Genomic DNA, 13,444 nt, shown 5'->3' with positions numbered 1-13,444 from the left:
CATGGCGCAGATTTGAATCTGTAGCAGATTTCATGGTCCAGATTGGATTTGCCTTGAATCTGCAACTTCAAATCTGCGCCATCAAATCTGCTGCAGATCCTGTATGTGTGAACGCACCCTTAAGAAAATAAATATGGCCTCATCTATCGGGCATGTCCCACTTATCACTTCCACTTGTGCTCTGCCATAGATTAGATTACCGTCTGGCAGTCTCATTCAGTAAAGGAGGCAAAGGTCAACCGAGAACAAGAAAATGGCTCACAAATACTCATCATTATGCGATGGGTAGCGATCAGCTGATCCACGCCAGCTTGTTTAGATGTACATCATCTTCTGAGAAGGAGCGATGTCACTGCACTATGCACATTACTAAATGACAAGGTGATCTGGCAGGCCGGCGTTCCAAGCGGCAAGGAAACATTACGGCCATGTTTTTCACGTAGTGTGAATACAGACTTAGAGACCCAGACGGGTCACGGAACGGCCGGTGTCTCTGAAAAGATCATCCCTGCAGTACCGGCCGGATTATCTTTAGGGGCGCAGAGTTCTGATGCGGGCGCATCCGTGCGCACCCGCATCAGAACTCCCCACAGCACACAATGGAGCGCGCGGCCGGAGCCAATCGCTCCACAGTGTGCACTGACAGGATTTTGTGTGCCCGCTAGTCAATGAATAGTGGCCGCAGAAAACTGACATGTCAGTTGTTTGTGGAGCCGCTAGGGATCCCGGCCGGAGCGTATACCATGTGCATACGCTCCGGCCGGGATCCCGTAGACAGCAAGGTAACGTATAGTTTCGTAATAATCACGGCCGTAGTTTTACGAAAATATATATAGTGTGAACATAGCCTGAATCTGTATCTGTAGCAGTGACTCCGCATGGAAATCTTTATAATTGGGGCGGATTGGACACAGCAGGAAACTGCATTTCCCCCCCATGTGATGATCCCTTTAAATTACGTGGGTTTTTTTTCACATCGTCCTGTGTTTTTCTGGCACTTGTCCGCACGCAATAACTTGTCCGGGTACAACCCATTAATACTGCGCTTAAGCTTTTGATCAAGCCGGATGTTTAATCTGGAAACTCCATTTGATGATAATGAAATCATCCCACGCTTTGTTTCTATATGGGATTGCAAACCCCATAATTGGATCACAGTTGGCATTCTGTCCTGCCAAAGAGCGATTCAGGTCACATCGAAAACTACAGAACTGATCAGAAAAGAGACTAGAAGAAGGAAAGGCTATGCTTGTGCTGTGAGCCTTCCCCCATCTTCCTCCGAGTCCCCTGCTCTTCTGACATCTATCCGTTCAGCTAATGAACAGTAAACACAAAGCGTCTGGCAATCAGAATATGTTCAATTTTGCTAATTGTTCAAATATTTAATTTCCTGACTTTCCGCGGTTCCGCATTATGGAGCCTGCTAATAGTGACAACCACTTCATTGTTCTTCATTCAAGACGTCAGTGAATTCCTGCGCTCAACTATCCCAATGTGAAAGGAAACAATGTAGCTGTATAAAGTGTAACTTTCGTCCCTTTTTCTCCGCTATCCAATCTCTCCATCATACCATGCTAGCGTATGACACCCCAATCATCAACAGATGTGCCCCCCAGCGTGTTTCTCCTTGTGGATTATGTATTTGTCCCTAAAATAATGACCTCAAAGTCAGACTGTAGTGTACTGGGGTGTAAATGGGTGTATATTACTATGTAGAACCACCCACATACATATACATATATATATATATATATATATATATATATATATCAGCTCAGCTTACCCTGCTCTATAACATTATACCTTCAGATTGGACCACATTTTCCCCATGACTGGTTCCTTGTAAATTTCCTTAAATTTTGTGATGAAAAATAAAATAAAATACTACAGTTACACAATTTGAAGAAGGTTGGGGGTCTTTATTTTTTATTGTAAAAGTGACATGTTGTTAGGCCCTGTTCCCACTGAGCAAAGGTAGCGGAATTGTCCGCCGCGGAATGCCGTTAGCCTCCCGCTCATAATGGGAGTCGCGCGCTCCTGCCCTGTCCGCGCTGAAGAATGAACATGTTCATTCTTCAGCGCGTACAGAGCAGGAGCGCGCGCCTCCCATAGACTCCCATTATGAGCGGGAGGCTAACGGCATTCCGCGGCGGACAATTTTGTCGCGGAATTCCGCTAGCTTTGCTCAGTGGGAACGTGGCCTTAGTGGGTGAACTGGGCGCTGCAAGGCGGAGAGGAGGCATGTCCCACAATTCATGCGGCCCCATAGCACAAAACTGTACTGGGCCCCTTGAATCCTTTACAGAAACCCCCCTAATATTTGTCTGGCCCGGCACAGTCCCACAGTGTTCCTACATTCTCCAAGCTCCCCAACGCAAGAGTGGCGTCACTCATGGTCTGGGAACCGGGAGAACGAACGTCGGGAAACTGTGCTGGGCCAGGTGATTTGTGTTTGGAGGAGGGGCTCTTGAGGTTGATGGCTGGGGGTGTAGTACTGCCTCTGGCCATATAAGAGATTGCCAAGGCAGGAAGGCAGTCAGAGCGCCGCAGCATTTAACTATGAGGGTTCATTGCAGTTATAGGGCCCCCTTAGTGTTCATGCCCCGTAGCAGTTGTGTGGTTTGCCTTTATGGTAGCTACGCCCCTGCTGCGGATCCTAGTTTTGAAATCTGCAGTAAAATACACATTGCCCACACAGCAGCCTCTATAAGGAATATACTGTATTAAAGAGGTTGTCTGGGAAAAATGAATACTTGGTCAAGCTGCCAGGGACATGTCGGTGATGTATACTTACCTGCCCTGTTCTCCTGCCGCTGCCAGTTCTCAGGCCACCCGCTCTGCACCCCTTCCTGTGTTTTTATAACATACAATGATGTTGTGGTCGCTTAACACAGACATTATATTGAGCAGCCATTTCCTATGGTAGCGCAACATCATTGGATGTTCTAAAAACACAAGAAGCAGTGCAGAGCGGGCGGCCCGGGGACTGGCATCAGTGGGGCAACAGGACAGGTAAATATACATTACCAACATGTCCCGCTAAGCCCCAACAGCCTGGCCAAGTATTCATTTTTCCCAGACAACCTATTAGTGACACAATGCATGACTGGGTCAGATCTCTATGGTGAAGCTCTTTGTTGCCCTGTTTTGGTGAAGCAGTCTGGGATTCTGACAGTGAAAACATTTCAAAGTAACATGTTTTAGCTGGAGAGCAAGACTGATATATAGGGAACCTTACAAAAGTGAATAGAAAGGATGTTAATGACGACTGCACCATTATACTGCAAGGCGGTGCTGCAGGGTGCTCAGGTCTACAGTTCGATAGCATAGTAAAACAGCAAAGAGTTTTATAACTCCTCCACTGACTTTACTCTAGGGCTGTTAAACAGCGGCCTGACCTCAGAAAGAAAAAGCTGTGCACATGCAGGCAGTGATCTAATACCGCTCTGCAAAAGACTCTGTAGCCACTTGATACATAACAAACTAGATAAAGCCATCTACCAGCGACCATTCTCAAGTGGATACCTGTTCTAAAAGGAAGAACAGGACGGCATAGTGCCAGATGACAAACCTAAAAATGGTAAGTGCTTCTATACCACTTCTTCATACTGTGCAACAGCACGCTGCAAACGCTCATACGCATGGCCAATATAGACATTTAGAATTGCAAAACTGCAAAAGAAAAAAAAGAGGCAAACAATTTGATTAAACAATGTGTACCATTCCATGGTAAGGTAGCCTCTGATACGGGATGGACCCACACTGGACCTACAGTACACTACACCTCATTTTTGTGTCCACTAAAAAAACTGATCCGTTTTGATCCGTTTTTTTTTTTTTTATATATATAATGGAAGTCAATGGAAAAACGGATCAAAACGAATGCACACACATGCATCCGTTTTTTTCTATCTGTTTTTTTGCAAAAAACGAATTGCAAAAACGTAGTGTGAACCCAGCCTTAGGGTACAAACACACACGGCTTATACGCTGCGTATTTACTGCTGCGATACGCAGCAGATTAGATCTAAATAACTGAACACAGTATCAAATCTGCTGCGTATCTGCTGCGTATCTGCTGTGTGTGTTTGTACCCTTAAAGGACAACTCCGGCGGGATGACAACTTCTAGAAGCCTTTTCATTGGCTGGAGCATACCACATGGCTTCAAGCAAGCTCAGCCAACCAGGGCTAAACAAGCTGGAAGCCATGTGATGCAGCCAATGAAAAGGCTGCTGGTGCGCAAGTGCACCAGCAGCCTTTTCCTCTCCCATCCACTTTACTAGAAGATGCACAGGAGGAAGAAGACCAGGCCTGCCCCCTGCTGTGACCACATTGACACAAGATTCCACCCCGGAATAGAGAACGTGGTCGACAGTTATTGGGTATGAATACCCAATGGAAGAGGGGGAGAATGGGGCCAGATAGCTTATTAACACACATTACAAAGTTTAAAAAAATGCACAGAAAAAAAGACAAATTTGGTCAGCTCTCCTAAAACACCATTCACACTAGGCAGGTGCACGTTGTTATGGCTGAAATTGCAAACACACAAAAACACATGACATGAGTCGTGACATCATCAGAACTCGGGGGAAGATGCCTTCTGGCACGGTGATTAGCAGGCACGGGGAGAGGTAAGTAGTTGTTCCTTATGATGTTCCCCCCTGCCCCTGCCATATTTTAAAATAAAAAGCCAGACTTTTTTAATTATTGGCCCCTTGCCCAGTATGGACGTCTTGTTCGACTGTGAAGTATGTTTTCTACAAGGATAGGCAGTGAATATTCGGTGGGGTTATTATGCAGGGTTGTGAGCATAATACAATCTGGTGTTTCACAACAATGCATTATCATTCAATATTTAATTATGTCAAAACAAACACTTGGGACCAAATGAAAAAAAAAATAAAGATAAAATCATTTCAAATAAAAGATGCGATAATTGAAAAACAAGTGAATATGTTCTCTATCAGCAGCGTCTGGATCACCAAAGCAGCCAGAAAGAACAGAATCTGTACGATGATATCAAGTGGAAAACAAATTGTAATATAAAAACCTTGTGAATAAAGAAGACGGAGCTTCAGCGACAGAAAATATCTGCAGTTTTTAACGCTGGAAATAGCAACATAAGCAGAAGGGACACGAGTAGCTGACTTAAAGGGGATGTCTCATCACAGAAAACCCCCTTAAAGAGGTTGTGCAGGGAAAAAAACAGGATAGGGGAAAAGTAAAAAGTAAGAGATTGCGTAGGGGTCCGATCTCCGATTTCTCGCCGATTTCCGTATCGCGCCCCCCGACATTTTTGTTATGAATAGAGTCATAGGTATGGCGCATGACCTGTGGCTCTATTCATTCCTACAGAGCCGCCGGAGAGAGTAGAGTAAGCCGGAAGAGTGCTTACTCGGCTCTTTCTGGTGGCTCCATAGGAATGAATAGAGCCGCGGCTGTACCATACCCGCAACTGTATTCATAACAAAGAAGCCGGGGGCGCGATGTGGAGATTGGCGAGGGGTACAGAGGTCGGACCCCGCGCAATCTCTTACTTGTCCCCCATCCTGTGGATAGGGGAAAAGTTAACTTTTCCCAGACAACCTCTTTAATGTGAGAGCTGCCAGCTAGCACCCTGCTGATTTTGCATGAGCAGGATGACATCGATTGGTCAAGTCACATCCTTTTTTTTTTTTTTTTTTTTTTTTTACCTTAAAAGGGATTGTCCATCTTGTCCAAGATAAAAATGCTTACCTAACTGATCCTGCTATTCCATCTCTCACTGGATTCCTGCTGATCTCCACTTCCTGGCTTTGTCTCCACAAAGGAGCCTACTAATTAGTTATGTGTCTGGTCCTGGTCAGTAATTGACAGATATCTGTATATAAATGTACACATACCACTGACTTACCACATTTACCCATTGTGAACATACCCTTAGGGCCCTATTACACCAACAGATTATCTGACAGATTTTTTGAGCCAAAGCCAGGAATGGACTATAAACAGAGAACAGGTCATAAAGACTGAGATTTCTCCTCTTTTCAAATCCATTCCTGGCTTTGGCTTAAGAAAATCTGTCAGATAATCTGTTGGTGTAATAGGGCCCTAGAGTGCATCATAGAAGCGCATCTACCCAGTGATTTCTCACCAAGACGTACACTACCCATAAGTAGCTTCTGCAAGCCTTTATGTACATGTATCAGTACAGGGCATGCAGGGTTCAGAAGAGTATACACAGACTTGATGAAAGCAATTAAAAAGATTTTATTAACACCTTTAGCACGAATAATGGGGGGGATTTAATCCGCACGGCCGGGCGCCTGAACCTGCGCCCGGCATACTAAATCTAGATCACGATTTAAGCCTGTGAGCAGGCATAAATCATAATAAATGAGGTGCGGGGGGAGGTCATACCTTCTTCCCAGCCTTGTCATGCCCCCCCCAACCCAAGCTCCCCCAGCCTGCCCATCGGGTGAGCGGGGCATATGGCAGGCTACGCCAGGGAGAAGGGGCGAATCTGCACCTTCTCCCTGGCATACGTTTCATAAATGTCTCCCAACGTGTTTCGAGGTTACACAACCTCTTCTTCAGGTCCAACTTCTACAGTCAACTGCAATGGGTAATATTATAACTCATACATGACTGATATAGAGGAAAAACATTGTCACAGTCTTCTATAGGAAGATATGAAAGGTGCATTGTGGGACTGCTGGAGACATTGTGCTACAGACGTGCCCCAGTCTGATGCAGGGAGCCTGTGATGCATTGTAATGTTACAGCTGTTCCTCTGTATCCACGATGACTCAGACATACACTTAGTACCTGACAGGAACGTGCGCAGAGCCAAAAGGATACAGCACAGAGAATATCACAAAGCCAAGTATCTCAACTCCCTCTCCTTGACCTAGATTTCTCTGATGCAGTACATGTAAGTTAAAGCTCCTGCTGAGAAAGAATCCTCAATGCTATAGTAAAGCTTCCATAAAAAACAACATGTATTTGTCTACAGATTTCTTTCAATAACTATGGTGTTCACTAAACAAATACTGTCTGTCGTTGTCCGAGATGAATTTTCTTTCCGATTTTCATTCTCTATAGTAAGCTTAAAACGAGTATTGCAAAAAAATTGTCAGATGAGAAACCCAATCTTAGGACACCTGCGGAATACTTATTTCTCAGCGACTCCCCTTCCCTTTGAATGTGCACTACTGAGAATGGAGAAATAGGAGGACAAACAGCACCACCTCCTGGTAGTATTATGATACTGCACCAATGTGACGGCGGTACGGCTATAACAATCAGTCTGGGGAACAGCTGGCTAACTGATTATTCCATGATGAATAAATTGGATCTTTCGTCTAAAAGATCTTTCATCTTTATACTTCCTACAACCTTGAAGACTAAGGCTGACCTTGAAACAACACTTGAGGAAACATGGAGCAATTCAGGCCTGTCTAGGAGGCTGTTCAGGCTGTGAAACATGGGTCTGCCATGTGTATAGATGTCGGCAATCTGTAAGCAATCCCCCCTGAACTAAGCCCCTTCCCCTGTAGGCTATGCCGCCTGCTGGAACCCCCACCACCACCACCCTCAGGCATCCCACTTTTGTGAGAGTGACTGGTGACTGGCAGGATTGGGAGCCAATATCAGCGCTCTGTATTAAACTATAAGAGCTCATTAGGAGCCCTTATAGTTAAAGGTATAGGCTCCGCACCCAGATTCTGAGAGGGAGGGAGCCACAGCCAGACACCACTGGCGACAGCTTAAATGGGTATTGCCACTTTTGACATTTTCAAAGTTTCTATTGTATAAACTCCCACTAACCATTACACAGAGCAAAAAGAATTGCTCAGCGTAAAGCTTCTCCCCCTGGGCCGGCTGCAATCTCCACCTCCATGCAGGAGGGGCAGTCTTCATAGATTTACAACAGTGAGCTGGGAAGTAAAGCATTTAGCTGAGCCCTTCTCCTGGCTCTAACGATCAGTTGGGCTCTGAACACCTAGACTATAGGTCTCCAAACTGCGGCCCTCCAGCTGTTGTGAAACTACGATTCCCATCATGCCTGGACAGCTAAAGCTTTGGATTTCTCTGTCCAGCCATGATGGGAAATGTAGTTTTGCAACAGCTGGAGGGCCGCAGTTTGGCGACCCATGATCCAGACCCTCGCAGATCAAAACTTCTGACATGTCTCTATGACATGAAAAAAAGGGGGTGGCAGTAGATCTTCCGTGGGGCCCATAGAGGAGAGCGGGAGTCTACATTCACCGCTCCTGTTGCAAGAAACAACGGGCAGCTGACCATCGCTATCATCATCGTTTATTTAGAACACGCGGAAAGACAGCTATCAGCCCTCATTGTGCATGTCGGCTGATCGTTGCCTTTAAACATGAGCTATTACATCAAATGATTATCAGTCGGAACGGCCAGTAATTGGCCAAGCACGGCCCATAACTGTTTAGTGTAATAACACCCTAAGGATTGCACAGGTTGACTACAAACATACTGGATTCTTCTTCTCCCTGAATATCTGCCATCGGGGGAGAGTCAGTACAGCCCAATGCACATAAGACCTGTCAGTACTGCCAAAGAATCAGCAGGTTCACCCAGTTTTGGGCACCCAGCTTAAAGCGACTCTGTACCCACAATCTGCTTACCCCAAACCGCTTGTACCTTCTGATAGCTGCTTTTAAACCATGATCTGTCCTGGGGCCCGTTCAGCAGGAGATGCAGTTATTGTCCTAAAACAACTTTTAAACTTGCAGCCCTGTGTCAAATTGGCGTGGCCTAGAGTGTCTGTGCCCCAGGCCTGCAACACCTCTCTGTCCCTCCTCCCCACCCTCATCGTCATGAGGAATGCTCCAGGCAGGTTTTCTCCTATTCACATGGGCTGGATCGTTAAGGCACCTGTGCAGTGTTCAGACAAGTGATGAACAGGAGAAATTCTGCCAGGGCCATTCCTAATGGTGAAGATGGCGGGGAGGAGGGACGGAGAGGCGGTGCAGGCCTAGGCCACGCCAATTTGGCACAGGGCTGCAAGTTTAAACACACAAAAACACAAAAAAAATTCAACAGCTCACCGCAATGGCAAGATACAGACCCACTACAGACATGAAAATAGTGCCTGATGTGAATTGTGTTCTAGGAGAGCTGACCAAATTTGTCTTTTTTTTTTTTCTGTGTTTCAGATGGGGGGAGTGGCTGCCTCTACTTGGTCGTGCACTCCACCCATCCCACCTAGGTGGTGTAATTACTCGTGCCAGTATAAGACGGATCTTGCATGCCCAGAGCATAGGTGTATTTCATGCCATGGAGAGGCCATAGTACAGTGTAGGACTGCCCTGTTTATGAGGCCACCGTAACGTGGTGGGGCAGTTTACACCATTTTCAGATGGTAACCAAGAGCCTTATTATTTTTGTGGGAGTTTTTTTTTGGCAGTTGGGGGGGGGGCTGCTTTTAACTATTTTCATGTCTGTATCTTGCCATTGCGGTGAGCTGTTGCATTTTTTTGTGTTTTTGTGTGTTTGCAACTTCAGTCATAGCAATGTGCTCCTGCCTAGTGTGAATGGAGTTCTAGGAGTGCTGACCAAATTTGTCTTTTTTTTTTTTTCCTGCAAGTTCAAAAGTTGTTTTTTAGGACAATAACTGCATCACCTGCCGGACGGACCCCCGGACAGAACTTGGATTAAAAGCAGCTATCCGAAGTTCCAAGTGTTTTTTTTTGTTTGTTTTTTTTGGGGGGAGGTGTCAGATCGTGGGTACAGAGTTCCTTTAAGCTTAACCAGATAAAGTCATGGTAAATCTGTCTAGTCATGCAGGTATACTCCTGAAGCTGAAGAGCCAGGGGTGAGAAGCTGGACAGAACTGCGCTAGTATTTTGGAGGACATGTTTTAGTTGGTTACTTACTGTGTTTTTTATCTTCTGAACGTCGTAACGAATTTGAGCAAATTCACGAAGTCCAAAAGAGCCGCCTATGACCAGCACCTGCAAGTGAAGTGAGAAAGTTCATTAATACATCCCCTTTACTATGTATTATTAAAATCATAGTGAAAGTTTTTAGCAGTTGGGGGGCTACGTTTAATTATTTTCATGTGTGTAGTGGTTCAGTGTCTTGCCATTGCTGTGATCTGTTGCATTTTTCTGTGTTTTTGTGTGTTTACAATATATAAAGTGTCCGTCCTTTAGGAAAAAAGATTGGGTCAAACGTTTTGATTGGTAAGGCTCTGGGTGCGGAGACCCTCACCGATCGTAGCAAGAAGCACTCCGCTAATCAGTTTTCTAGCTCTCTTTCCTTCTTCTCGCTGCAAAAAAAAAAAATTAATTAATAGAAACTCTAGGGAGTCTGTTTCATGCAGCGAGGAGAGACACTGCTTAGCCAAGTGCGTCTTGCTACTTGTGGTAGTGATTGGTGGAGGTTTGATCCCAACTGATCAAAACTTTTGACACGTCCCTAGGATATGTTAAAACTTTTTTTTATCAATTATATTAACCCTTTTTTTTTAAATCAGAATAATTTTGATAAAAAAAAAAATAAAAAAAAAAAAACTTTTTACAAAACAGGTTTTCTCCCCATACAAACAAAAATGCCCTGAAGACCATACCCTCCCACCCATTCCCTCCCCAACTCCCACCCCCCAAACTCCCAACTCCACATTCCACATTAACTTAAATAAAGTGCAACATTTTGAAGACCGTAACATCACTTGTGCAGCATATGTGTCCTTGAACTACAACCTTAAAGAAAAAAGAATGAGAAGACTAACTAGACTCAGAGTAATGATATTATCACTTTAAATGAGTAATCCAGGATTATAAAAACATAGCTGCTTGCATCCAGAAACAGCGCCACCCTAGTCTTTAGTTTGTGTGTGGTACTGCAGCTTCAGTGAATGGAAATGAGCTGCAATACCAAACACACACTGAGAGGATAAGAGTGGCGCTGGTTATGAAAGAAAGCATCTGTGTTTTATCTTAGATGACCCCTCTAAGGTGTTCCAGCACTCCACAAGTCCTTTGAAGGAGTCCTCTGGTATCTGCACCGAGTTAGGGCCCTTTTACACAGAAAGATTATCTGACATCTGCCAAAGATTTGAAGCCAAAGCCAGGACTGGATTTGAAAAGAGGAGAAATCTCAGGCTTTCCTTTATGACCTGATCTCTGTTTATAGTCTGTTCCTGGTTTTGGCTTCAAATCTTTGGCAGATAATCTGTCAGATAATCTTTCTGTGTAAAAGGGCCCTTAGCAGCAGATCCTCCATGTCCTGTAAGTTGAGAGGTGCTGCCTCCATTGATCAGACTTATAGATTCTCGATCGGGTTGAGATCTGGAGAGGTTGAAGGCAAAACCACCACTTTGAACTCTTTGTCAGGTTGCTCAAACAGCTCTTTCTGAGCGGAGGGTGGCAACTCTTTGGTAGCCAAATTGGCTGTCAACCAGCCTCTGCATAAACAGCCTAAGGGCCCTATTACACGGAACGATAACCGGCCGAATGGTCCCTTTCCGGCTGATTATCGCTCAGTGTAATAAGCACAACTTCCCAGTGTGACAGTGCTCCCCCTGTGCCCCCATGTAGTAGACAAGCCCATTGTGTGCCCCATATAAGTAGTTTTCCCAAATATGTGCCCCATATAGTATAGGGGATCTTCTTTGTGCCTCCATCTAGGTAGGGAGTAGAAGTGGGGGTATAGTGGATAAGGGGTGTAGTGGTACAGGTAAACATGAGGAGTGTGGTGGTAGTAGTACAGTTATAGATGAGGGGTGTAGTAGTAGTACAGGTAAAGAAGAGGGGTGTAGTAGTAGTACAGGTATAGAGGAGGGGTGTAGTAGTAGTACAGGTAAAGAAGAGGAGTGTAGTAGTACAGGTATAGAGGGGGGGGCGTAGTAGTACAGGTATAGAGGAGGGGTGTAGTAGTAGTACAGCTATAGATGATGGGTGTAGTAGTAGTACAGGAATAGATGAGGGGGACTGGGGCAGCTGAGTGTGACTGAGGGGGGCTGAGGCAGCTGAGGGTGACTGGGGGGGACTGAGTGGGACTGGGTGACTGAGGGGCTATGAGGAAGACTGGGGGTCACTGAGGGGGTATGGGGCAGACTGGGGGTCACTGAGTGGGTATGGAGCAGACTGGGGGTCACTGAGTGGGTATGGAGCAGACTGGGGGTCACTGAGGGGGTATGGGGTGACTGAGGGGGCATGGGGTGACTGAGGGGGCATGGGGCAGACTGGGTGTCACTGAGGGGGTATGCTGGCCTAAGGCAGGCACGGTAAAGTGACGGGTCTGGGATAGTGTCGCTGCCCGCTTTGCAGCTTCAGGACCCGCAGCGGCACTATCTCGTTCTGCTGCAATCCCTGCCGCCTCCTCCACAGACCGGAGACCTGCACGTTTGCCAGGAAGAGAGCGGGACGCAGCTAAGCGCGGCTCTGCTATGTAAGGGGCGGGGACAGGTCAGCTGCGGCTTTGTAAAGAGGCTGGAGCCGCCGATGCCACATCTCTCCTGACTGCCGGCCCTGCACCTCACCGTCCTGCAACTCTCCCCGGACCCGACACTTTACCGCGCCTGCCGCCCCTGCACCGCTCTGCTTGCAATGATTTTTTGTGAAAATGGAATTTACGATTTTCACAAAAAATCTAATCGATTCTAACTGTCTGGGCGAATTAATCGAATTAATTCGATTAATTGCCCAGCCCTAGTTTGGACCTATAATTGTTGAGTGCCGACCGCGCATCGCTACCTGTAATTGCGGTGCGTGGCCAGGGGCTGACGATTTCCAAACTGTATACATTACTAGAGATGAGCGAACCGGGTTCAGGTTCAAGTCCAACCGAACCCAAACGATCGGCATTTGATTAGTGGCGGCTGCCTAAGTTGGATAAAGCTCTAAGGTTGTCTGGAAAACATGGATACAGCCAATGACTATATCCATGTTTTCCACACAACCTTAGAGCTTTATCCAACTTCAGCAGCCACCGCTAATCAAATGCCAAACGTTCGGGTTCGGATGGACTCGAACCCGAACCCGGTTGGCTCGTCTCTATACATTACCTATCCAGGCTGCAGGGCTCCTCTTGCGGTCCGCTTCTCACCGGGTCCTGTCTGCTGCAGCTTCAGAGTGGCCTGTCTGAGCTGACAGGCCGCTTAGCCAATCACTGGCCGATACCGCCGTGGCCAGTGATTGGCTGAGCGGCCTGTCAGCTCAGACAGGCCGCTGTGGAGCTGCAGCAGACAGGACCCGGTGAGAGGCGGACCGCAAGAGGAGCCCTGCAGCCTGGATAGGTAATGTATAAAGTTTAAGCAAGGGCTGCAAGGACATCGGTAACAATGTCCATGCAGCCCTTGTTAAATGATAATCAGGCCATGTAATAGGCCCAGTAAACGAGCACCGATCTAGCAGATTGGCGCTCGTTTACAGTTATTATTGGGCACCCATCGGCCCGTGTAATAGTACCATAAGGCTGCG

At 46.3% G+C, this 13,444-nt stretch overlaps 1 protein-coding gene across 1 annotated transcript in view; it reads right to left on the bottom strand.

The window, feature by feature from the left end:
- The window catches only part of COX16 (cytochrome c oxidase assembly factor COX16), a 66,724-nt gene that overhangs the window by 45,901 nt on the left and 7,379 nt on the right, over window positions 1-13,444 (bottom strand). The window contains exon 2 of the mRNA XM_069950272.1: window positions 9,896-9,973. Coding sequence (XP_069806373.1) covers window positions 9,896-9,973 — 78 coding nt within the window. The remainder of the gene's footprint in view (window positions 1-9,895; window positions 9,974-13,444) is intronic.

This window comes from Dendropsophus ebraccatus, chromosome 13, assembly GCF_027789765.1.
Source record: "Dendropsophus ebraccatus isolate aDenEbr1 chromosome 13, aDenEbr1.pat, whole genome shotgun sequence".
Classification (NCBI taxonomy): domain Eukaryota; kingdom Metazoa; phylum Chordata; class Amphibia; order Anura; family Hylidae; genus Dendropsophus; species Dendropsophus ebraccatus.
The sequence above is the reverse complement of the archived record's forward strand: the minus strand, read 5'-3'. Positions and strand labels throughout refer to the sequence as shown.